The 23403-nt window shown below is 42.5% G+C and overlaps 1 protein-coding gene and 1 non-coding gene across 6 annotated transcripts; both read right to left on the bottom strand.

The window, feature by feature from the left end:
- Window positions 1-3612: 3612 nt before the first annotated feature.
- On the bottom strand, window positions 3613-23000 carry CASP2 (caspase 2). 5 transcript variants are annotated; one of them, XM_061454295.1, is made up of 10 exons: window positions 22779-23000; window positions 19141-19308; window positions 16088-16163; window positions 14564-14658; window positions 12856-13032; window positions 11086-11214; window positions 10258-10348; window positions 6375-6524; window positions 6174-6283; window positions 3613-5615 (listed from the first exon to the last, which is right to left on the bottom strand). In XM_061454295.1, the coding sequence occupies exons 1-10, from the start codon at window positions 22908-22910 to the stop codon at window positions 5481-5483; spliced, it is 1263 nt and encodes a 420-aa protein (XP_061310279.1). In that variant the 5' UTR covers window positions 22911-23000; the 3' UTR covers window positions 3613-5480. The 5 variants fall into 5 exon arrangements, 4 of the variants coding, with proteins under 4 accessions (XP_061310279.1, XP_061310280.1, XP_061310282.1 ...); XM_061454298.1 differs by lacking the exon at window positions 6174-6283 and adding an exon at window positions 10082-10143 and having other exon boundaries at window positions 5489-5615; XR_009743524.1 differs by adding an exon at window positions 10082-10143 and having other exon boundaries at window positions 5577-5615; window positions 6174-6524.
- On the bottom strand, window positions 8252-8325 carry TRNAI-AAU (transfer RNA isoleucine (anticodon AAU)). Its single transcript has one exon. It is a non-coding gene; the product is annotated as a tRNA-Ile (tRNA).
- Window positions 23001-23403: the final 403 nt, after the last annotated feature.

The raw sequence follows: 23403 nt of genomic DNA, 5'->3' as shown, positions 1-23403 counted from the left end.
CCCTCCTGTTCAGTCTGTGCTTGGACACAGCAGCCGCTTCCCTGCTTTAATATCCCTCTGCTGCCCTGGCACCAGGACAACTCAGTAAATTAGTAGGAGGTAAAGTTTCCCTTTCCTCTCTCAGTATCATTCTTCACTGCATTTGGAAGGGTTCAACAGCAGGACCATAGGAAAACGGGGCTAATGACAGAGAGAGACTAGGGAAGAGGAGGATGAAAATAAAAACGACTAAAACTAGAGACAAGCATCCTGCAACTTGAGCAGGATTATTCCTACAAACTGTTTCAGGGACAACTTTGTGAAGTGTCAGAGTCTGAGGAGGTACGTTCTCCTAGCAGGCCTTGGAAAACTATTCCTTATATAAACTACATGGTGTCCTCACATTTAACATGATTCTTAAAGCATACCCATTACTGCTGATGCCCTGGCCACAGTATCTCACCACAAATCAACAGCCTTCCTCGTAGGCTTTGTACCTTCATGAACCTTCTCCCACTGGCATAACCAACCCTCGGAATCTTTTCCATAGAGAGTCAGAGAATGGTTGAAAGGGAGCTCTGGAGGTCATCTGGTCCAAGTCCCCTGCTCAAACAGAGCCACCTAGAACCAGTCACCTAAGATCATGTCCAGACGGCTTTTGAGTATCTGCAAAAATGAAGAAGATTCTGCAACCTCCCTGGGTAATCTGCCCGCACACTGCCTGTGATGGCAGTCAGTAACTTGGCTACAATCTCACCTCCACTTCTCTACATGTATAAACTGGGCATTCTAACTGCTCCGTGATGGAACATGAGGATACAACTCCATGTTTCGGACAAGCCAGTGGGCTCACTCCTCTCTCCTCCCCGAACCAGGGACACCTCTGTGGTTAAGATCTGCACCTCCAACTATGTTGGATGACACGGAGGTGGAAGTAAACTCCACAGTAAACTGGTAATAAACCAATTGGCTCAATTAATTCTTGGTTAGCCTTTGTATTTCAGTGCTAATGCAGTTAGCGGATTCATCAACAGCAATTCCAAATCTGTGTTTCTGCTGCTTCAGTAAACTGCACTATCTGTGAATCCATGAACCATGACAGTTCTTACTAAACATAACTGGACCTACAGTGCCCAACTGGTGGTGCTCAGAAACTAAGCCCAGCTGCAGCCAGCCCCTCTCTGATCTATGAGGGTTGCCTGAGATGCAACTACTGCTACTGCCTGAGACAGCAAGCCCAGGAATCAATGGTAATGAAGCAGATAACACAGATCACAGCTCTTTACAAACATCTGCTGGGTTTTCTTCCCCTCTGTTATCTGTAAAGCTTTTCAATCAGGGAAATTGCTAAATTCTGTGTACTAGGTAAAGTAGACAGTTAAGATAACATCATGAGTCTTCTCCCATTAAATAAAGATGAGTTATGTAAGGGTATGAAAGGTGAAAACATTTCCCTTTTTAAAGTCATTCAGTCAAGGACCTTTTCAATGCAGAAGGAACTGATAAAGCCACAAACAAAGCCACATGGAGACCCAGACCTGAGAGACAAGGGATATGTTATCATGCCAAAGACCTCAGTCACTATTTTATGGACTATTAGAAAACTACACAGCTTTGGAGAAGGCCAGCCTGGACTTTGCAACCAGTAAGAAGGAAGAAATAAGAGGAATGCAAGGGTTGGAGATACTTGGACTGGGTCTGTGGGACTATGCAAAACCTGAGGAAAAGGGTTGGGGAGGAAGAAAGTGGGGAACAGACAGAAAGAGGACAGTTTGTGAAAACCAAGGCTGGTCAGTGTGCTTGCCTGACTGAGCACTGTACCTGACCACCAGTTTGTCCTATGCTCTTATTAAATCCTTTCTTAGCTATTTTCCCATGAAATCTCACCATCCCATGTCTGCAAGCGCTGTAAGGTTGAGGTGCCAGCAACTGGCAAGATTGGCACGGACTGGAATAACCAGCAAGCAAGAGGCTCTGAGTCCAGTTAGGGGTATCAGGTATTCAGGGGCACCCGTGAGTGTGGGGTGCCTGTGGGATGAGCATGCGAGCACACGTTTGCTAGCAAGCATCAAGCTGAACTAGCCAGCAGGAGCAAGGAAGACCCACGGAGCCGTTAAGTAAGGCCCAAGATCTAGGCAGGAGTATGGGAGAGACAGGGGGTCTGTGCTCTATGTACTCCATGAATGTGCCTGTAAACCTAGAGAGCAGGGATGGGGGGAATGCTTTCACTACTGAACTTCAATCCACACCAGCCAAAGAGTAGAAAGGGGAGGTGGCTGTTTAAGTGTTGAGTCCTGGCAGCACTGAAGTTAGGTGCCGATGAAGGCAACTCTTTTATCTGTTGCACTGTGTTTAGCCAGTCATGTCAGTGTCCTCTGCACATGGGTCTGTTTCCGAGATGCTCACTCAGCCTTCCTTACTGTTTGGATCTGCAAATGGAAAATCAGCAGCTACAGCCATGGGCCTGGGACAGAAAGCCAAGAACTGTTTTTCCAAAGGCAAATCCTTTCAGCATCTATTACTTTTCATAATGGCAAACAGGGAAACAAAACCAGTTTAGAATTGCTCCAACTGTATTCATTTACGGAATTGTTCTATTAATAAACACACTGATTTTCATGCAACTCAAGATTTGTGAATACTTTGTCTACTTCCTGTTCACTGTTTCCACACCCCATCCCACAAAACTTCTGAGCTCATTCTTTCGGTTTTGAGCCAAATGTGAAGCAGTTAACACTTTGCTGTTATCCTAGCTACCAAAGTCATTCCTTAAACTATGCCAGTAGCTCAGAACTTAATTCTCTGAAAATATGAACATCTCGCTTATTTCATCTTCTGGACTAGTAGAAACCCTTACTACCGACAGGTAGATGTTGGTAATTCCACTGCTAGTATTACTACTAGATTTCCTCTAGCAGAGTTTGGTGTTATTGAAAAAACAATGTTTTTTCCCCTTCAGGAAACACCCTAAGTGTCACAGATAAGACAGAGTAAATGACAACAACCTCTACCGGATCTGAACACTGGGAACTGTTCTAGAGCTGACGAGAACAGAGCCTTTACCTTCTTATTTCATAGTCACTCACCGGCTTTTTCCCAGGCCTCAGCTTCCCTTTCAAGCAGCTCATCTGTGAAGGTGGAGAAGCAAGTTGTGTTGGTTCTGCTCCCAGTCATGGGCATTACACGCCAACACCTCTGGGCATCCCCTAGCTTTTGTTTCCATGCAGCTCTCTGATCCCCTGGATCTTTTGCTACTTCCAGGATCTTTCCTCTAGCTGGTATCTTGACCTTCTTTCCCAGGCGCATCCTCCTTCCAAGAGTCCTTTTTTTCAGGAACCCTTCATTTTGGCACCAACTCTTCCTTTAAGAATACCAAGCCCACAGCTTTCCCAATCTAAATATCTCAGTGCTGAAACACAACATCAGCCTCTCACTTGGTTGCTCTCAAAGACAAAGAGCTTACTTACAAGCAGGCCATACAAGTTGCAGTCAGAAAGTAGCAAGCTTCTGGGCTTTCACCTTGAGTTCAAAAGCACTTCTTGGAAGTACTACCTCAAGAAATCATGCAAAATTCTCTTTACATAGAAACTGCATTTCTGCACAAGGTATAGCTCTCCAAACGGAAGATACAGGTTAATCAAACAAGAATTCTTTATTTTGACACCTCAAGGCAGTAAAATACAAGTATACAAAAAGAATATATGAAAGTGGCAGTGATAACGCAACTTGATGCAATCCTACAGAAATCTAATCCATCAGAGAGGACTACTTCATTCATACACCTATCTGTAAAATATTGCACCATTTCAAAGAGGGAGCACTCGGGAAGAAAGTGGGTTTTATACTCCACGGAGGTACAATGGCCCCTAAACCAGCATCTTAACTTCAGAGTAAGGCACCAATTGGCAAGTATGATCCTTGTTCTGTTTATCACATTGTGTGTAAGGTAAGCGCAAGATGCTGCACCTTTGGCAGCTGGAGGACATAATAGTCTTCATTTGCCTCAGCAAAACAATAAAACAGTACATGCCTAGTTTTCCAGCCTCCCTCCATATCCCTTTGTGCTTCCTATTCATGACTCTATCCTTAAAAAGCATTTTAAAAGCCACACTTAACATAAGAGGAGTAAGGCAGAAACAATGCCAACTTGCTGCTACAAAACAGAGATCGAGACTCAGGTGAACACAGACCGTAGTTCATATGCAACCCAGTACATCCGGATTTAGGCTCTACCCCAAGAAGAGCACAATGCCCACCTCCCACATCGCATCACACAGGAGTAACTGCAACCAGACACAAGCAAGAGACACGCATGAAGAGACCGTGTAGGAAATTTCCAAAAGTGATGGATTATGCCTTATTTCTCACTGAGGATTTGAAATGACACTTTGCAAACAGCATCAGCTAAACCACAGCTTCAAATGATCATGGCTGAAGAAAGAAACCACGTAACAGGGTAGTAACATGAAATTCTTCCCTTTCATTTCAAAGGGAAACAAACTGCAGTGATAAATAGTCCAAGTAACACGCTTAAGACTGTAAAGAGCTGCCTTGAATACTTTTGTTAATTAAACAAAAGACAAAAGATCCTTTTATACAAAGCTGTCAGGTTTCAGGGATCCAGTGGTACAGTGCAATTCATAGTGTCCTGAGAAGCTGGCGGATTGAATGTTCTGCCTTTTATGATACACAGGTACAATGGCAAACAAATTCCTTAAAAGCAATATTCCATGCAGTTGCTCACTTTTGGGACTAAGGGGAGCTAACCTAGAATTTCTAGATTCAGAACTATTTCTGGGGCAGTTTATGGAGGCTTACTTGTCTGTATGAGAAACCCTAGAACTCGACCTGTTTCGTTGATAACTTGGGATGTCTTGCATTTCTTCTGATTACTTGGCTACAGAAGGAATGTGCAAAACCAGGCTTTTAAGTTATCAAGATGATAGGAAAGTGTCAAGTACTGAAAACAACAACCTTCTATTTTAGAGAGGGGAAGAAGTCTCCTTCACAAGGGAGCCCTCTTCTAACGCCCATAGGAGCTGACTGTCCTGCATGAAGAACCATACAGAAAGTACTTAAAACTTTTAAAATAGAAGCATAAAATAAGTAGCATTTTATGAATAATTTTCCTTTCAGAAAGGCTTAACTTTTAAAAAATTGTATGAATAGTCTGTTTCCCTTTTCACATTCACTTTTCTTAGAAATGTCCTTGATGTCTCCTTCCAAAGGATGTTCCCACTTCTTCCCAGTTCCAGTGCTGATCCTCTTTCCATCAACTTCTATACATATGGATTAAGTCAGGATGTAAGAATTTTAAACCCTGAACTGAATCAGATTAGTGAGTTGCCAGACTATTTAAAGACATCAAGAATCGGACTGGCCAGATATAAACCATCACTCCCTGCTTGTGCATCTCATGTCACAGCCTGAAAAATGAAAGCGTGGACATCCATACTCCAAGTCCAGCTTTGGCAGTTCTCCCTTGCACAGAGCTGGCAGGGTTATTTTCCTGGCAGATAACCAGGGAACAGGTAAAGGTCCTGGCAGAGCGTGCTGCAGTATTCTGACATTTCTTTGCAGCGGTGGAATTCTGTGCCTGGGGCATAACCTTCTCGTTGCTTGATGTGCCTGTTCACCTGGATGTGAGAACAAAACACCAGGAGGATTAAGACAAGGAAGAAAAACTTCATTGTTTTCTATGCTGGTAGATTATTCTAAGGGAAGTAGTCCCTTATGTATTGTCTTTCTAAATTATAAGGATAATGAACTTGGGTGCAGTTCCACAGCAGCTCAAGTTCCTCACACTGCTGTCTTCACTCCCTCTACCCCCATTTTCTTACCTTTTCTTTACCTCATGTGATTGTGCGGTTATGTGGTGAGCCAGTTCAATGAATGACTCTACCTGAAAGAACAGCTATTTCTATAGAAGGAAAGTAATTCTTGGCAGATTAATTCTTCTCTTAAGTTCACCATGTGACTGCACAAGGAATGGACAAAGTCAAAGAAAAAGCATTTTTACTTTGGTTAAACTGCCGTGGAACTGCATATAACTAAACAGCAGAAAAAGCAATAATTTTGCTATAAACAAGGCAAGAACAATTGCTTTAATAGTAGATTAATCCTACCAATGTGAAGCACTGGAGGGCTCTTCAGATACAAGGTAAGTGCGGGAGAGGAAAGACACTCCTGCTCACCTTCACCAACATGTCAGCCACGTGAGTGTCTCGAGAGTCCTCTGCAAACACAGAGGTGAGAGCCTCAACATACCAGGATCCACGCTTGGTGTTTCGCATGGCTGCAGTGCCTAAGAAGAAACTGTGTATGATGAAGTTTCTGGGGAACGCAGACACGTAAAACCTCCTTCTGCCTTAACTATTAGGGTCTCCCTGCAGTACCTTTCAGACAAGCATATCCACAGATCATATCGGAGCAGGTAGGCAGACGCAGCTTGAGATTTTCTTCCTTGTTTGCATCGCTTTCCTCACAGCCTGGGGAATCTGACCATTCTTTCCCATCTTGCTGATCCACTCCCCGGTCTGTTTCATCTGAGGGGGCAAATAAACAAAGAGGGAGTGGGACAGAAGGAAAAGAAAAGAAAAAGAAGGAATTATCTGTATTTACTGGAGGTAGTTTTCTTGTTCTTCCTTTGTTTGGAGCTCTGGTCACCAATGCCACAACTGCTGCCAAGCCGAAAGCTTTTACATGACTTTAAGTGGTTTTAGCTGTCCTCAAAATTCATCTGCAAGTTCTCCTGCACAAACTAATGTAGATACCATAAGCTGCTGAACCTAATTTGACTATTAGTCCACATGCTGATTATTTTTTTCTCCCCTCTCCTTTCCTATGCAGATCATGGGATAACTGGAAAGCAAAGCTCCTGATAGTTCTACTTCATGCATGGAAGGATTCAATACCTAGAGTTAGAAGTTTCTATTTTCCACTTTTACCTACCTTAGAAATGTCCTAAAGTTCTAAATCCTGATTAAAATCAAGGCTTTCAATATATAACTTCTGCTTCAATCAAAAGCATAAGTTGTGCAATAATAAAACATGCAATAATTTCACCCCAAACTGGAGAGAAAACCCCAGTACATGGAGATTAGTTTAAAACCTGAAGAACATTTCTTTTCCAGCATTCATTAGTATGTATTGTGACAAGTGCAGATATTCTCAATTGCTTGTTTACTTGATGCAGTTCCCACTGTAATCTAGACTAACTGCTTAGTAGTAGTAGTAACTTTAATAGCCCAACTATGTTGTATGAAAAATAAAACTACATTTTACAGGGTTTTTTATATAATTTTGCCCTTTTGTTGCAAGATGAGATTCTATTATTCTACTTCCTAACAGTATGGGTCAGATTTTAGTTTTAGGAGGCATAAGCGTCCACTTCGTCTCATGATGTCTCTAGGTTTTTGTCGCCAGATTGTGCCTAAGAAATGCATTTGGATTCCTAACCCGTTTACAGGCAGTGGCATCTCATAATTATGGCACAGGAAAGGGTCAGTTGATAAGTCAGCAGTGTTGTTGCTTCCCTCCAAAATGAAAGCAGCAGTGGGAAGGGTCAAACACGCCAGACTGGGATTGTGGGACACACAGATATAGCCTACAACTAAGGCCCCACAGCTCAACATTTCATGATTGCTTCCATCAAGTTCCTTCATCTCTTTAAGGGAGCAATGCAAATTTTTCCATTTTGAACTACACTTTTTAAACGTATTTTATCACACAACTCCAAGTGCTTTTCATTCTTCCTAAAAATTCCATATACTCTTCACAGTGCATGTTATTTCAAATAAGACTCAACTTTACAACCAAGCTGTATTATTCACACTGTCATCATCCCGTAATATAGTCAAAACCTTTCTGATTAAAGCTTCAGAATTAGATGTCTTCCTTTCCTCATGCATTTGTCTTCAAATACCATTCCAGTCAGCTTACTAACGTAATTAAAAAGTATAAAGCACTGGGTTAGATATTCCTCTGCATACCAACCCCTAGTATATATCAATGGTAACCGTCACCCAGATTGAACCAGCCTGTTTAAATTTTACTCAAGGTCCCAGAACAGCTGTTTTCCCAATTGATCTAAATACAGTAAATTGCTCTAACCACCTATTTGTCATTATGTAGAACCACAGAATAGTTAGGGTTGGAAAGGACCTTAAGATCATCCAGTTCCAACCCCCCTGCCATGGGCAGGGACACCTCACATTAAACCATCTCACCCGAGGCTCTGTCCAACCTGGCCTTGAACACTGCCAAAAAACAGTGGCCCGTACGGGGATCGAACCCGCGACCTTGGCGTTATTAGCACCACGCTCTAACCAACTGAGCTAACCGGCCTGCCGGCATGGCTTGCTTTTCCGGATCAACTACTACATTGAACACAGATGTTAAGCATATACACTGCCTCATTTTATGTCACGTCATAGTGAAATGTGGCAATTTGTCCTTTCCCATTCCTTTCTGTCACTGCTGGGTTTTGATCCATGACTGTAGGTGGACTATTCAATTCTTTAGGAGACTTCTGCCAAAGGCCCTTTGGAAATCAAGCAGGCTGTAACAACTCCTCTTCATCTACAGTTTTTAATGTGTCATTAATAGAAGATAGGTAAGGCCTATTACACAAACTTAGGGGAAAAAGAATAACCTATGCATTTTGCATTCAGTTTCAACTGGTTCCAGCTAACTTGCATGGCACAGAAGGACAAAGTACTAATAACAAAGTTGCCCACACTATATATTTGAATTCTGCTATTGAAAAAAAACATCCTTTTGGCTAGCCTAACCTTTGAATGCTAACATTCAAAGGATAACAAAAGGATACACATTTCTGTTGACAGCTCAATTACTCTGTAATTAGCTTTCCCCCACAGATATTAATCAAGATTTAAGAGAGGTTTACAAAAGGCATTCTCCCCCCCCGCCTTTTTTTAATTGAAGAAAGATTTTCCCTTCAGTCACTCAAGTCTCAACCCTTTGCCTATTGCAGTATCCCAGTTCTACAGCATTTTGCATAGAGAGCTCCAACTCCAACTGAAAACCTTTTGGGGATAGGAAGGCCAAGTCTGATTTGCCAACGTTGACAGACCCATTATTATAAGATTACGGTCAAATAAACCTGATCAACTAATTAGGTCCGCTGCAAATTCTGGCTTACTACACCTATTTCCACAATGTTACATGTCTGCATATTCAAAAGTACCTATATTCAATTCATACTGTAAATGTGCACGTTATAATATTCCCAAATGCTTAGTTGAAGTGATTATTTTTGATTGTAAAAATACTTCATGTAGACTTTAGGTTTTTCTCTGCACTGGGATTAAATGCGAATAGATAACAGGCAAAAGGAATATCCACCTGGCAAGAGAACAGACTATAAAGCAGCTCTGCTAAAAGTGAAAAAGAAGGGAAACAATTCCAAGGAACAAGGGAAAATAAAGGGGAAAAGCATACACGCTAGCAAGAACTTCTCACAAGGTAAAAAGCAAAGCTTTCTAAGACAGAACTCCTCTTCAGAGTATCTGCAGTTTCAGAGTGACCTCAAAAAGTCCAAACAGTTTAAGGACAAATTTGGTCATCAGCAAATTTGAAAAGTAGTTCGTTACAGATGTGTTCAGTTACAAAAGGAGGGAAAACAAACAACAGAATTAAAGAAAATGCAAACAGAAAGAGTGGAAAAAGAACAGGTCTGTGAGAATCAAGAACTATCATGCACAATAGTTAGGTAAGAATTCTATGATAGTATGTGGAAAAGGGTCTAAAGCATCTGGAAGTTGAAAACAGGACAGAATAAAGGAAAAGAAAAAACCCACACATTTGGAGCCAACTGATAGCTCAACAGATGACAAAACAAGAGACACAATGCATCCAGGATCAAGAGACAGACAGGACCTCAGACAAGACTCCAGTGTTAGTGTACCACTCCATGCTGTGCTGCAATTTGATGTACCATATGCCCCACTCCCCCTACTGCAGGCATAGCAAGAGAAAGCCTCAATATATGAGTTGGGATATAATAGAGCTTTGTATCACTAAAGTGCTCTGGGGTCTGCAAGTCAATGCACACACCTCATGCAGAGCAAAAGACACTTACAGAGCAACAGATGCAGTGGCAGCAGCAGGGCAGAGGGAGGTGAATATGGGTCCCACTTACACCTGAGAGAAGCAAAGAGGAAAGTTGACAGCAAGTTGAATGTGAGGGTGTGTATGTGTGTAAAATGAGCCTTAATGGCATGCCAAATACATGGCTTTTAGTATTTAGGAACTCACCTCCCCGGCAGGCCTGAATAAAGAACATTTTGGGCTTATTCTGGAGATTTGGACAGTTTGCATTATCAAAAAGCCGGAAGGCCTCCTGCAACTGAAAGAAGAAAGATGATAAATATTACTCACTGCAGCCTTTTGTGAGCCAAACCCAGTCTCATTTTGCTTCCATATATTTATAGAACCCTAGAATAGTTAGGGTTGGAAAGGACCTTAAGATCATCCAGTTCCAGCCCCCCTGCCATGGGCAGGGGCAGCCCTCACTAAACCATGGCACCCAAGGCTCTGTCCAACCTGGCCTTGAACACTGCCAGGGATGGAGCATTCACAACTTCTTTGGGCAACCCATTCCAGTGCTTCACCACCCTTAAAGAACTTCTTCCGTATATCCAATCTAAACTTCCCCTGTTTAAGTTTTAACCCTTTACCCCTTGTCCTATCACTACAGTCCCTAATGAAGAGTCCCTCCCCAGCATCCTTATAGGCCCCCTTCAGATACTGATCATTTCTGTTATTAACTCTTGATATTTTCTCCTTTATCTCCAGACTCATCACATAACTTTTCCACCCTCCCCCCAAGCTCTACTAGTTTGAGTTCATGCACTCTATGTAGTACTTGTACAAAGAGAGAATAGAGTAACTTCCCTTCTATGCCACTCTTTATCTTACAGACTTCTCATAGACAGCCCCTTGTTCTTTTTCTCCTTTAAGCCCTCCTTTTTAAAATAGAGAATCCTCAGTCTCTCATCATTTCAGTTTTGGGTTTTTTATCTCTTTCCATCATTACTTTCAAAGAGATAACATGCAACAACATAGCAGGACACAGCAATATACCTGCAGTAATTTGCCATCACTGCCATAAACCCCACCCTCCACACCATGGGAAAGTAAAGCTACAATGCAGGAATCCACATCTCGATGATCTGGCATCTTAGAGAATCTCTCCAATGCATTCTGCATCTCCTGGAAGAGAGAGGAAACAAACATGTTTGATGCTTTCCAGACCTGCGCAGGAAAACTGGGGCTATATACGGGGAAAAACGCAAGCAGTCATTAAATCATAGCCTGGCTTGTGTTGTAAGGCGCCTTAAAGCTCATTCAGTTCCAACCCCCCTGCCACAGGCAGGGACACCTTCCACTAGAGCAGCTTGCTCCAAGCCTCATCCAACCTGGCCTTAAACACTGCCAGGGATGGGGCAACCACAGCTTCTCTGGGAACCTCGTGCCAGTGCCTCAGCACCCTCACAGGGAAGAATTTCTTCCTAATGTCTAATCTAAATCTATCCTCTGCCAGTTTAAAACCATTCCTCTTGCCCTATCTCTACTTGTTTTTATAAGAAGTGCCTCTCCAAGTAGCCCTATTAGGTACTGGAAGCTGCTCTAAGGCCTCCCCAGAGCCTCTTCTTTTCCAAAATGAACAACCCCAGCTCTCTCAGCCTGTCTTTATAGGAGAGATGTTCCAGCCCTCTGATCACCTTTGTAGCTCTCCTCTGGACCCACTCCAACAGATCCTGTCCTGTCCTCCTGTTAGGAAATAAAACCTATGTACACCAAATTTACAGGGCAAAAGATGTGTTCCATTAAAAAAAAACCAGCAAAATATTCTTGTGTGTAATATTGAGTCCTAAGGATAACACTGCAAAGTTAGAATCACTTAGGCTGACAGGGGAATGCAGCAAGTATCCAAGCTGGTACATATGCATTCAACATAAGAGAAACCAACTTATATTTTTATACAGGTTTTACATCGACACTTGAGTGTGGCTGGGATACTGGAGCAATTTAGCAGATACATATTCCAGTATTTCAGGCATTCAAACACTAGTGATCAGAACACAACAACAACTAAAAGTGGAAAGCTTTAGGAACTCTGACAACATGGCAGGTGCAATATAATATTGCAAAAGATGCCTTCTTGAATAAAACACACTTTAACAGGTTCTGTAACACTTGGTTTCATAGGGATTTAAAAGGACTAAGAATGAATGAGGTTGAAGAAGGCTGTAATTGCATTCCTAGAGGAAAGAGAGTGGCTTGATTCAGTCAGTAATGGAATATTACCAATTTTCCTAACACAGCCACTTCTCTAACAAAATGAAGACTGAAAGAGTGGAACTTAACTGCATAGATACTGGAAGACTGGTAAATGGGATGGCAGTTGACTCCATCAGTGAAAAGACATGAAAACACCACTTACACTTTCAAAGACTAGGTGAAATATCTGCAAAGATTAACCTTTAGGATAGCAGAACACTGGAGAAGTCTATCTAGAGTAAACTGGAGACCTTATTCATTTGTGGCTTTAACAGACATGCCAGGTGCAGCCTAGAAATTTTTGCCCCTTGCATCAGAGTCAGGCTAGAGTAGTACATCCTTTCTGATCGTACTTTCTATCCGAAGTCCTCTGCCTTCCAAACTTCTTCATATTTGTCAGCATGCAAGCAGACATCATCCCATTTAGTCTTATTCTGTATTCATAAGTGACCATTCACATCTTCCTGTTCGAGCTTTATTATACCAAAGGGAACCTCTTAGGAAGTTTACGTAATAGCTACAAACTCTCATCCATACTGGTTGCGAAGTATTGGGATCCACCCACTTTACCTGTGCAGTCTGATCATGGAAGACAGTCACTTGATACCCAAGATGCTTGAAAAGCATCTCGAGGGAAGTACAGTCCACATCTCCCCCTGCACGATACTCCAAGTCCTTCTCACTGCTGAAATGGACATTGCTGAGAATAAGTGCTAAGCCTCGGGGCTCTGATATCAGTTTATACGCCTGCAAAGAAGATGTAAGATTTGTAAATTCTGACTACATAAGGAAGCGTTAGAGCAGAACAGCAATCCCTACATACCAGCTTGATCCGCAGGATTTCTGGATTGTGGAAGCACAAAACCAGCAGAGGTCAAATTTCTGAGGTTTCTGTTTAGGTTGTGTTTTTTCTTCTCTGTGTGCTTGTATGTGGGGGTTATTTGGTGTTTCCTTTTGTTTGGTTGTGGTTTTTTGTTATGGTGGTTTTGGCGTTTTGGTTTTTTATAGAACAACTGTTTGTATTGCAAAGGGTCCCAAAGACAACTGTAGTTGCAAGTCTCCACAACTGCTGACCCCACAACACCACTATGAAGATGTGATACTAGCTTGCCTTATTTCTCAAAGAAGCACACAGCATTTCAAACTGTGAACTGGGCCTTGCTAACTCTTTTCCCTTTTCCCACCCTCACTCCTGCACAGCCCTGTATATTTCTGCCATCCCCATGTTACCTTAGGACAACACAATGTAAAATTTAATGTACATTTCCTAATTGCTGCTGAGAGCAGACACAGATGTAAAATAGTGTGTGAGTGCAATTCTAACAGCAAGGAACTGCCAATCACTGATCCCGAAAGTTATATAAGCAGGTTAAAAGGGAAAGAACTAATTTAAGAGAGGTTTGCTCAAATTAACTTCCCTCTCTCCCCCCTCCCACTCTAACAACAAGTCTGTTACTAACACTTGTGTGAATTGAAAGTGAAATTTAATACCAAAGGGGCATATCAGGTTAGGTGCATCCAGGCTCAGCTGTAAAAGGAGCCAAGTTAATAGTAAAAAACCCAAACCCAATCTGCTTTGCTGCAGATAGAGCCTGTGAGAGAAGTGTTAAGTGTTAATATATTGTGTAACCTAGCGAAGGGTCTGCCCCATTATACAAAATGATTGCTTTTTCCCTTAATCCTTAATTATCCTTTTTTTCCCTTAATCCCACCACAATTTATGCTTAACAAGTTGAATAAATAAAAACTAATTAGGCTACCTACATAACTTCTAACACTGCAGATTAGAAGTTCAGGCTGTTCTAGCCAGCATCTAATCCTAATCTGGTTCTTGAGATTAAGGAGAGACTCTTCATGGTACAGCTGGCAACTAAACTAGCCAAGACTGTGACTAGTTGAAGCACAGTCCTAGTACCTTACAGTCATTTGCAAGGTGTGTCATCACACAGGAGATGAGGATGCAAACAAATATATATGAGGCAATAAGACTGACAGCTTACACAGAGCAACAGAATAGAGGACATTTCACAAACGTTCTTCACCAAAAACCAGAGGCAGAGATTTGTACAGTTACAGAACTTCTTGACATTTGTAAACTAGAACTACATCAAGTCAAACAGAACTGGTAACACCTCTCAGTGATGCAAACAGCACAACACTGATCTGCATCCCAATGAAGCAAGCATTTAGACTCAGTTTTAAGTCGCAAACGTTCAGTTGATACATCCGAACACCTCACATCTTTCGTATCTCAAGATTTTCTCTCTCAACTACTTACCAAGTGCTGATGATCATGATAAAATTTGGGAGTGCAGTATTTCACTTGAGGAATCAGGGGACCATCTCCATTATCCAAAGAATTTTCCATTGGTTCTGTGCAAAACAAACATATCAATAACAATAAAAAACTCCAGCTACAAAGCCTCTGCATTAGGACAGTAACTTGCAAATTTTCATCTATGTGGTCTTAGACATATTCCTGTATTATAATATTCATACCTCTAAAAATTCTGTTTGAACAGGGACTACAGACACACAATGAAACACAGCAGGGAAAAAAGACTGGAATGGTATACTTATTTTTTATAGTTTTAACTGGCAACTCTTTTTCGTCTTGTATGTTGGTCAGCCTTATCTAAGGCCTAGCAAATTTGGTTCTAGAGTATGAAAACATAACTCTCATCTAAAATTAGAGCTGTGAGCTTTCTGTTGCTTTGCACAGTATGTTATTTCTTTCACAGCCAAACCACTGCTAGAAATACTCAACTAGAAGAGTGCTTTTCCTTTCATAAAAGGCCTCCCCCACTGGATACAATGACTTCTATTTTGCTGAACATGTGTGTAAATGATCAAACCAGATGTTTCTAACTGCCATAAAGTGCAATGCCTTTTTCTGTTTATCTGCCTCTGAACAACCCTTTCCTCTGGATAACAGCAGATAGTGGGAATGATAATCAACTATTTGCCACTTGCTGACAAAACACTCACTCCCCTGTCCAGAAGGGACAGATGACATTCACGATCTCCTCTGAAATCCTTTTGCAACCTTTTACATAGCTTTCCTAGTTAAAGGAACCTATGCTCTAAAAAACCGAAACAATCCAACTTTTGCACCTAAATAAAATAGAAAATAATTAGGAAAAAAAATTAAAACAAGGCCTTCAACATTTGGAGACTTGTTTTTTAACATCAGATAGAGCTCCTAGTAATGAGCATACAGTTAAAGCTGTGGCTGGGGAACATGAATACTCCAGGCATTACAAGGGGCAACATAAAAACTAGCAAGGAGATTCATTCTAACAACTAGTTCCCTGATCTAACTCACAGATTCCTGCTAAAGAAAAGTTGATTTGACACTTGACAAAAGCTACAGAAATGTAAACTGGGGTCCATGTAACATATGAAAGGCCTTGTACTTAAACTTATTTGTCAAGAAGGAAGTCTAAGTTAAGGAGTACTGCTCAAAATTGGTATCTTTTCACATTTCTATTTCAATTAAACTTTACTACAAATCTTAAACAAAACTCTTCCAAAATCTAAACTTTTACTGACATGTACTACTTGAGCAACAAAATTTCCTGTAAGAATAAGGGAAGCTGATTAGAAACCCCTTCGGTTCTCTATTCCAATATGCCATTTCATTTTCTAGCCTAATCCTGCCTCCTGCATCTGATCATAATATAGCCAGTTCACTACCGAGTTTGCATTCCTGGGATGGACAAAGTGGTGGGAAGCTTATCTCTAGAACTAAATTAACAGAGTATTAAGAAACCAAGCAGATAGTAAGTCAAGTGCAACTCACCTATCCAGCGCGGTCTCTTTGAATTACATGACTCACTGATAGGGATTGGAAGATTTGATCCATAACGGTGTTCAAGCTACAAAACATTCAATAAATCTATGAAAAGAGTTGCATAAAACAGCTATTTCTTAATCTGCAATACAAGACTGTAGGTATTATGGAACACAGACACATGCATTTACATACACATATACATCACTTAAAAAATATGATGGCTCACACCAAATGAAACATCACAACAAGACAGCAACAGCATTTTCTGTCAATTCAAAGTTTCTTCCCTTCTTTGCTCATCTCTACTCCTACCCAAGTTCCCAGTTTGAAAACCTTAACACTGTCATTATATCCTCCTCATTTTTGCCAAAAATGTATTTGTCCAGTGATTTCCATCTTTCTGTTTGCTTTCAAGGTTTCATTTTCATGGCAAACAACTGGGAAAAGTTTCACGATCGCTTTCCCTTGCTCTCGTGGGGGACTTCAACCTACCAGATGTCTGCTGGAAGTACAACACAGCAGAGAAGAAACAGTCCAGGAGGTTCTTAGAGCTTCCTAACCTATCTGGTGAGTGAGCCAACTAGGGGAGATGCCTGGTTAGATTTACTGTTGGCAAACAGGAGGACAGTGGGTAATGTGATGGGTGAGGCCCTCTTGGGCAAAGCGATCACAAAATGACTGAATTTTCAATCCTTGGAGAAGTCAGGAAGAAGGTCAGCAAAGTGTCCACCTTAGACTTCTGGAGGGCCGACTTCGGCCTTTTCGGCACGCTGGTTGGCAGAATTCCTCAGGAAACATTACTGAAGGGCAAAGGGCTCCAGGAAGGCTGCATGCTCTTCAAGGATGAAATCCTTAAGGTGCAGGAGCAGGTGGTCCCTTTGTCCTGAAAGTCAGCCCGCCAGGAAGAGACCAGCCTGGATGAACAGGCAGATAGTGCTGGAACTCAGGAAAACTAAGAGAATCTATCACCTGTGGAAGGAAGGGACTGTCACCTCATGAGCAGTACAAGGATGTTGTTAGGCTATGGAGACAGAAAGTTAGAAACACAAAGGCAGAGATGGAACTAAATCTGGCCACTGCCATCAAAGATAAAAAGTACTTTTACAAATATATTAGCAATAAAGGAGGGCTAAGGAGAACCACCATCCTCTGCTGGACACAAGGGGTAACCTAATGACTGAGGATGAGGAAAAGGCTGAGGTACTTAACACTGACTTTGCCTCTGTCTTTAATGGTCACACCAGCCATTCTCAGAGTACCCGGTACCCTGAGCTGGATAGCAGAGACTGGGAGTTGACTGAAGTCCCCATAATTCAGGAAGAAATGGTTAGAGACCTCCTGCTCCACTTAGACATATACAAGCCTATGGGACCTGATGGGTTCCACCAAAGAGTGCTGAAGGAGATGGCAGAGGAGCTCACTAAACCACTCTCCATCATCTATCAGCGGTCCTAGTGTAGTGGGCAGGTCCCAGGGGACTGGAGGTTGGCCAACATGACAACTCTATGCAAAAAGAGCAGGAAGAAAGACCCTGGAAACTACAGGCCTGTCAGCCTGAGCTCAGTGCCAAGAAAAGTCACAGAGCAGATGATCCCAAGTAAGATCATAAAGCACGTGCAGGAAAACAGAGGGATCAGGCCCAGGCAGCATGGATTCATGAAGGGTAGGTCCTTCTTGACCAACCTGATCTTCTTCTATGAGACGGTGACCTAACTGGTGGATGAGGGAAAGGCTGTGGACATTGTCTATTTGTATTTAAGTAAAACATTTGACATTTTCCCACAATATTCTCCTGGAGAAATTGGCTGCTCATGGCCTGGACAGGAGGATTCTTTACTAGGTTGGAAACTGGCTAGATGGCCAAGCTCAAAGAGTAAACGGCATCACATCTAGGTGGCAACTGGTCACTAGTGGCATCACTCAGGGCTTGGTGTTAGAGCCAGTGTTATTCAATATTTTCACTGATGATCTGGATGAGGAGACCAAGGACATCCTCAGTACATTTGCAGATGACACAAAGTCAGGGACTGATGATTTGCCAATGGACAAAAAAGCTCTGCAGTGGGATCTGGATAGGCTGGATCAATGGGTTGTGGACAGTGGTACGAGGTTCAACAGGCAAAGTGCTGGGCCCAGCATCTCAGCCACAAAAACCCCATGGAACCCTTCAGGCTTGGAAAAGAGTGGCTGGAAACTGCTCATGGAAAAGGACCTGGGGGTGCTGACTGACAGAGCTGAACGTGAACAGCTTGTGCCCACGCAGCCAACAGCATCCTGGCCTAGATCAGAAATAGCGTGGCCAGCAGGAGCAAGGAAGTGATCATCCCCGTGTACTCAGCTCTGGTTAGGCTTCACCTCGAATCCTGTGTTCAGCTCTGGACCTCTCACTACAAGAGGGACACTGAGGTGCTGCAAGCAGGTCCAGAGAAGTGCAATGGAACTGGTCAAAGGCCTGGAACACAAGTGTGATGAGGAACAGCTGAGAGACCTTCGGGGTTTAGTGTGGAGAAGAGAAGGCTCAAAATGACCTTATCAATGCATATGAGTACCTCTAAGGGGGACATACAGAAGACGGAGCCAGATGTTTTTCAGTGGTGCCCAGGGACAGGAGAAGAGACAATGGGCACAAGCTGGAACACAGGTTTCCTCTGAACATCAGGAAACAGGTTTTTTTACTATGAGGGTGATGAACACTGGAGCAGGTTGCCCAGAGAGGTTGTGGAGTCTCCAACCTTGGAGATACTCAAAAGCCACCTGGACATAGCCCTGGGCAACCTGTTCAAGGTGACGCTACCTGAGCAAGAGACTTGGACCAGGTGATCTCCAGAGGTCCCTTCCAACCTCTGCCATCTTGTGACACTGTGTGACACTCTCTTCCTCCCAAATTCCTTCCCCTCCTCTTTCACTATGTGTACTATAAGTTTCAGTTTGCAATAAAACCCCATACTGACCTTTGTAAACAACCTTTTTTTTTTCCCCATTTGAAAAAATTATCACTTTGCACCCAAACCCAATCTGAAATGCAGTCCACCAGTCTCAGTTTTTAAGAACTGCTGTACCCTTGCAATCCCTTGGCTCAGGCTGGATGCTGTCTTCAAGATTACTGCCTCCAGATGCTGCTGTCTGGTTTCTCGTAGAGCTTCACAGAATGCTGAGAATGCATTAGGACCTCTCTTGGGCAGCAAATTGAGGAATTCCACATTTTGGCTGAAACTTCCAGGCTTGGCCTAGATCCAGAGAAAAACAATGCACACTCTACTACATTAATTTATGACTAACAGCATTTGGTTTTTTATCAACTATATCCCTTAACTTCAGTATTCTCCTGTCCTTTCCGTTATTAATCAAACTTCTTTCTATAAATCAGTCTCCATTTGCTACAGTAAACAAACCACTTTCTTTCAGCCTTCTCATAAATGGCCTCTTCCCCTTGACAATGCAACTACCTTTTCATATTCTAACAGGAACCTCAACTTTCAGAGCACTGTTGACTAGAAGTATGTACAGTAATAACTCACCTGTGCCTTTGCAGAAGTATGAAAATACTTGGCCCTTTCTCCTGGTAACACTTCTTCATTAGTCCACAGAAGATAACCAGCTCCATATATTGTATCTTGCTGTAAGCCCACTGAATTTTATTTTACCTAATAAAGTAAATTAACAGCTGATATTCTAAGGTACCTATTAATTACTTCTTCCTTTCTAGCAGGCCAGTAGATCTTTATAACACACTTAGGAACATTAATCATCTAAATTTTTATGTCTTCACAGTCTATGACTTTAAGCCATAAATCATAGTTAAGAACACAAGCTGACCTCAAGAACTGGATTTTAAGTTTTACTGAAAAGTTAAGAAATTTCCATAATGTTTAGATTCTGCACTTTGTAGGTACAGTAGTCAGCTTTTGGCAGACTTATTCCCGACTCACAGGACCACAGAAATATAGAATGGTTTGGGTGAGAAGGGACCTTAAAGCTCGTCCAGTTCCAACCCCCTGCCATGGGCAGGGACACCTTCCACTCGACCAGGTTGCACAAAGCCTTGGCCTTGAACCCTGCCAGGGATGGGGCATGTTTACTTAAACACCAAAATAAAGAAATATAGCACTTTTTGTATTTAAGGCAGCATTAAGGTATCTCCTTATGAAACTTCCACATCCACTTCAGGTTATACTAAACAATAGTCAGCAAACATTCAGAAGTGAAACATTTTTCTTTATTCTTTCTTCAAAGTGTATATAATTGAAAAAAATTATCAAATTGTTTTGTATCGTTCTGAATAACCTAATTTAAATTCATGCCTCTAAGTGCCTACCCTCTCTCCCCATCTTTGATATCAAAGGAACCTGCTCCTATTTATTAGCTCTTCTCCAGTATACACATACAAACTCTTTACTTTTTATATTCCTTGTGAGCTCTTCATCCTGCAAAACTACCTTTGTCTTCAGCGGCTCTTTCTGCACTATCCTCCCCTCTCACCTTTTCCTTACATGTGGTAAAATTTCAGTACTGGTTTAGCACCTCACACTTGAAGAAATTTCATCCTTCCTTGGTCTCCCTGAGCTCCTTGGTTTATTTCACTTTCCTTAGATTACAAAAGTTTATTTAAGTGAATTTGCCCTATTTCCAGAATCATTATTCTTCTGCTTAGTTTAAATCAAACCAAAAGGACCAGTATAACTGTTTTTAAGACAAGATGATTTAAAACATATTTATCCAGACCTTAATAATTTCCTAACTTCTTGGGGAAGCAGCAGGCTATACAGAACCAGTCAGCTAGAATATCCAGGAAAATCTACACTCTATCAGCCTCGGTGGCATTTGTCTCCTCCTATTTCCACTAAGGTACCTGATGATTAGCATCACAATACATTTTCAAGAACAGGCTACCTAAAGGCACTCCCAAGACTTTTGTTCACATTTCAGCCATAGTGGAGGACTACTACAAATTCACAGACATTCACAGAAAATTGAAAAGCAACACAAAGTGGTTTTAACCCAAGTGATCTTTTTTTTAAATGCACATTACTTTGTATCTATAGCACTGTTATTAGCACGTTCCCTTCATTTCTATCCTTATTTCACAGTACTACTATTCCAGTTGTCAGTGCTTTCCTTCTTCCCCACTGTATTTGTTTTCATTGTAATGTCCAGATTCATACCCTGCAACAGTAGTTCAAGTCGCTTTGTTCTCTTGCTCAATCTGCTATTGCTATTTATATATATTTAAGCTCTCAGTTATGTGTGTAGGTTGTATTAGGCATAATTTTTTCCACTAAGCTATTGCTATTTACCTGACTTACCCCTGGTAATACCTTTCTCCTTACCGACAATCCATTACTAAGTATTGTTGCATCTCCTTTTATGGAATTACACCTGAAGGGGAAGATTCCTCTAGTCTGCTTCCCCTGTCGCAGCACCATTTTGCCAAAAAGACTCTTTTCTCTGGCATTATCCCACCTTTGGGAGGGCTTTTTCTTTCTTTTCCTTTTTCTCCTTTCCTTTTCCTCCCCTCTGTCCCCCTTCAGTAACTAACCGCAGGCTAGCAACTGAACATCCCTACTAACCACCCATACTTAGCATAAATTGTATTATCAGCACTGTTTTCAGCACAAATCCAAAACATAACCCCATACTAGCTACTATGAAGAAATTAACTCTATTCCAGCCAAAACCAGTACAAACAGATCTTGATTCATTCTATGACTTTTCACTGTCTTGCTGCACCTTTGTCCTCCTTCACTAGGGATCTGAGCTATTTCAGGTGAGACTGCCTGCATCTCCCAATTACCTAGCACAGGTGCCCCTAACAGGTCCCCTGAATAATTTCACATTATGTGACACATGTGAGTCAAAAGTCATCACAAAGTTATTTCTTCATTACTTCTGAAAACCTTATTAGTCTAAGGTTCACACCATGTGCAGCAGTGCCCAGAAATAGCTCATAATTCTGTTTTTCAGCATCTGTTTTTACAACAGGACCATCAATCCTACTAAGGAACTAAAAAGTGCCTCAATTGCTTATTTGAGTCCTGAGATGCACCTGACATACACCTTCAGTCACTTCCTTTCCAGGCTGCTTTCTCTTTGAAGACTTTTACCTTCATCCTGCACACACTTCAGTGCATTACCATGCCTCTGGGAGCAATCCCAAGATAATTCCAGTGACTTCTCTTCATAGTACCAACTACACAGGATAAGTTAACAAAGTGTATGAACGGCATTCGCTATGTGAGAGTAAGGGTGCTGGATCATGCAAAGCTTTTCATGCAATTAAGGAAAACACAGATGAAGTACAAATTCTTTAAGTGGCAGGTGACACAATAAGCTGATTTACAATATATTACTTATTTTCACAGTATTCTTGGGGAAATAGGTGTTATTTCTACTTCTACATAGGGAGGCACAAAATGACAACAAAGGACTGGAAGATAACTACTGGACTCACAAAGTACAGTCTGCTGCAACTCCAGCATGCAAGCCAACGATTTAGTAAGCCCCAGTCAAAATTAGTATCGCAAACAGTGGCTTACAGTTCTCCCGTGGGTTGCAAGCAAAACCCACATGCTTTGCACGTTCCACACATGTAATCACATTAGAATAAGCAGCTTATCATGCTGCCACTGCCAGGAAGGACACCGAGCTTAACTAGAACTCGAGGTTAAGGCTCGGGTGTAGCCGAGTACAACCTGCATACCTGTATAACTTCCACCATCTCCGCGGTGATGATGTCTTTCTCTATCATATGCTCCAGCAACTCACTTAAAAGCAGCTGCTTTGCCAGCAACACCCGGTTCTTCTTTAGCGCTTCCTGGTGACACCGCTGCATGCCGCACGCTTCCCTAGCGGGAGAGGTGAGACCTAAGCGCAACTCAACTGTACGAGCCACCCTTTCCTCCCGCCCAAGAGCAAGCGGACCGACCCCGCCGCCAGCCGGACAACGGCCGGAAGCGGCCTCCAACACCCGCGCCCCCCTCGGCTCCCAAACCCGCACGGGCCGAGGCAGGAGCAGGGCTCTGCGTGCCCCCCCCCCCCCGGGGCCCGGCTCCCACCGAGCGGTGCGCACCCATCGCACCCCGGGACTCACCGCTCCCCGACGGCCACGGCGACTCGGACCGCTCTGCCTCCGCTCACTCACGTCCCCGAGGCAAGCGCTCCGCGCCACAGGACAAGCGTCAGGCGCGGCGGATGGGCGGGTGTGCGCATGCGCGGGCGCGCCTTGCGCCGGTGGGGTTTGTGTCTCGTCGTGCCTGGGCGTGGTGGGTGCGGGGTGTGATCATGGAAGTCTTGTGGTGCTTAAAGGGGCTGCAGGAAACCCGGAG

This window comes from Pezoporus flaviventris, unplaced genomic scaffold (assembly GCF_033815535.1).
Source record: "Pezoporus flaviventris isolate CSIRO_AGI_PZ_B2104156 unplaced genomic scaffold, CSIRO_AGI_Pfla_v1 ptg000015l, whole genome shotgun sequence".
In the NCBI taxonomy this organism is placed as follows: domain Eukaryota; kingdom Metazoa; phylum Chordata; class Aves; order Psittaciformes; family Psittacidae; genus Pezoporus; species Pezoporus flaviventris.
The sequence above is the reverse complement of the archived record's forward strand: the minus strand, read 5'-3'. Positions and strand labels throughout refer to the sequence as shown.

Coding starts and splice junctions, on each gene's coding strand:
- CASP2 (XM_061454295.1), bottom strand. CDS start 22,910: ATGCAGCGGTGTCACCAGGAAGCGCTAAAGAAGAACCGGGTGTTGCTG. Junction 19,309..22,778: donor AGATGGTGGAAGTTATACAG/GTATGCAGGTTG, acceptor CTCTGGATCTAG/GCCAAGCCTGGAAGTTTCAG. Junction 10,349..11,085: donor GTGATGGCAAATTACTGCAG/GTATATTGCTGT, acceptor TTCTTCTTTCAG/TTGCAGGAGGCCTTCCGGCT.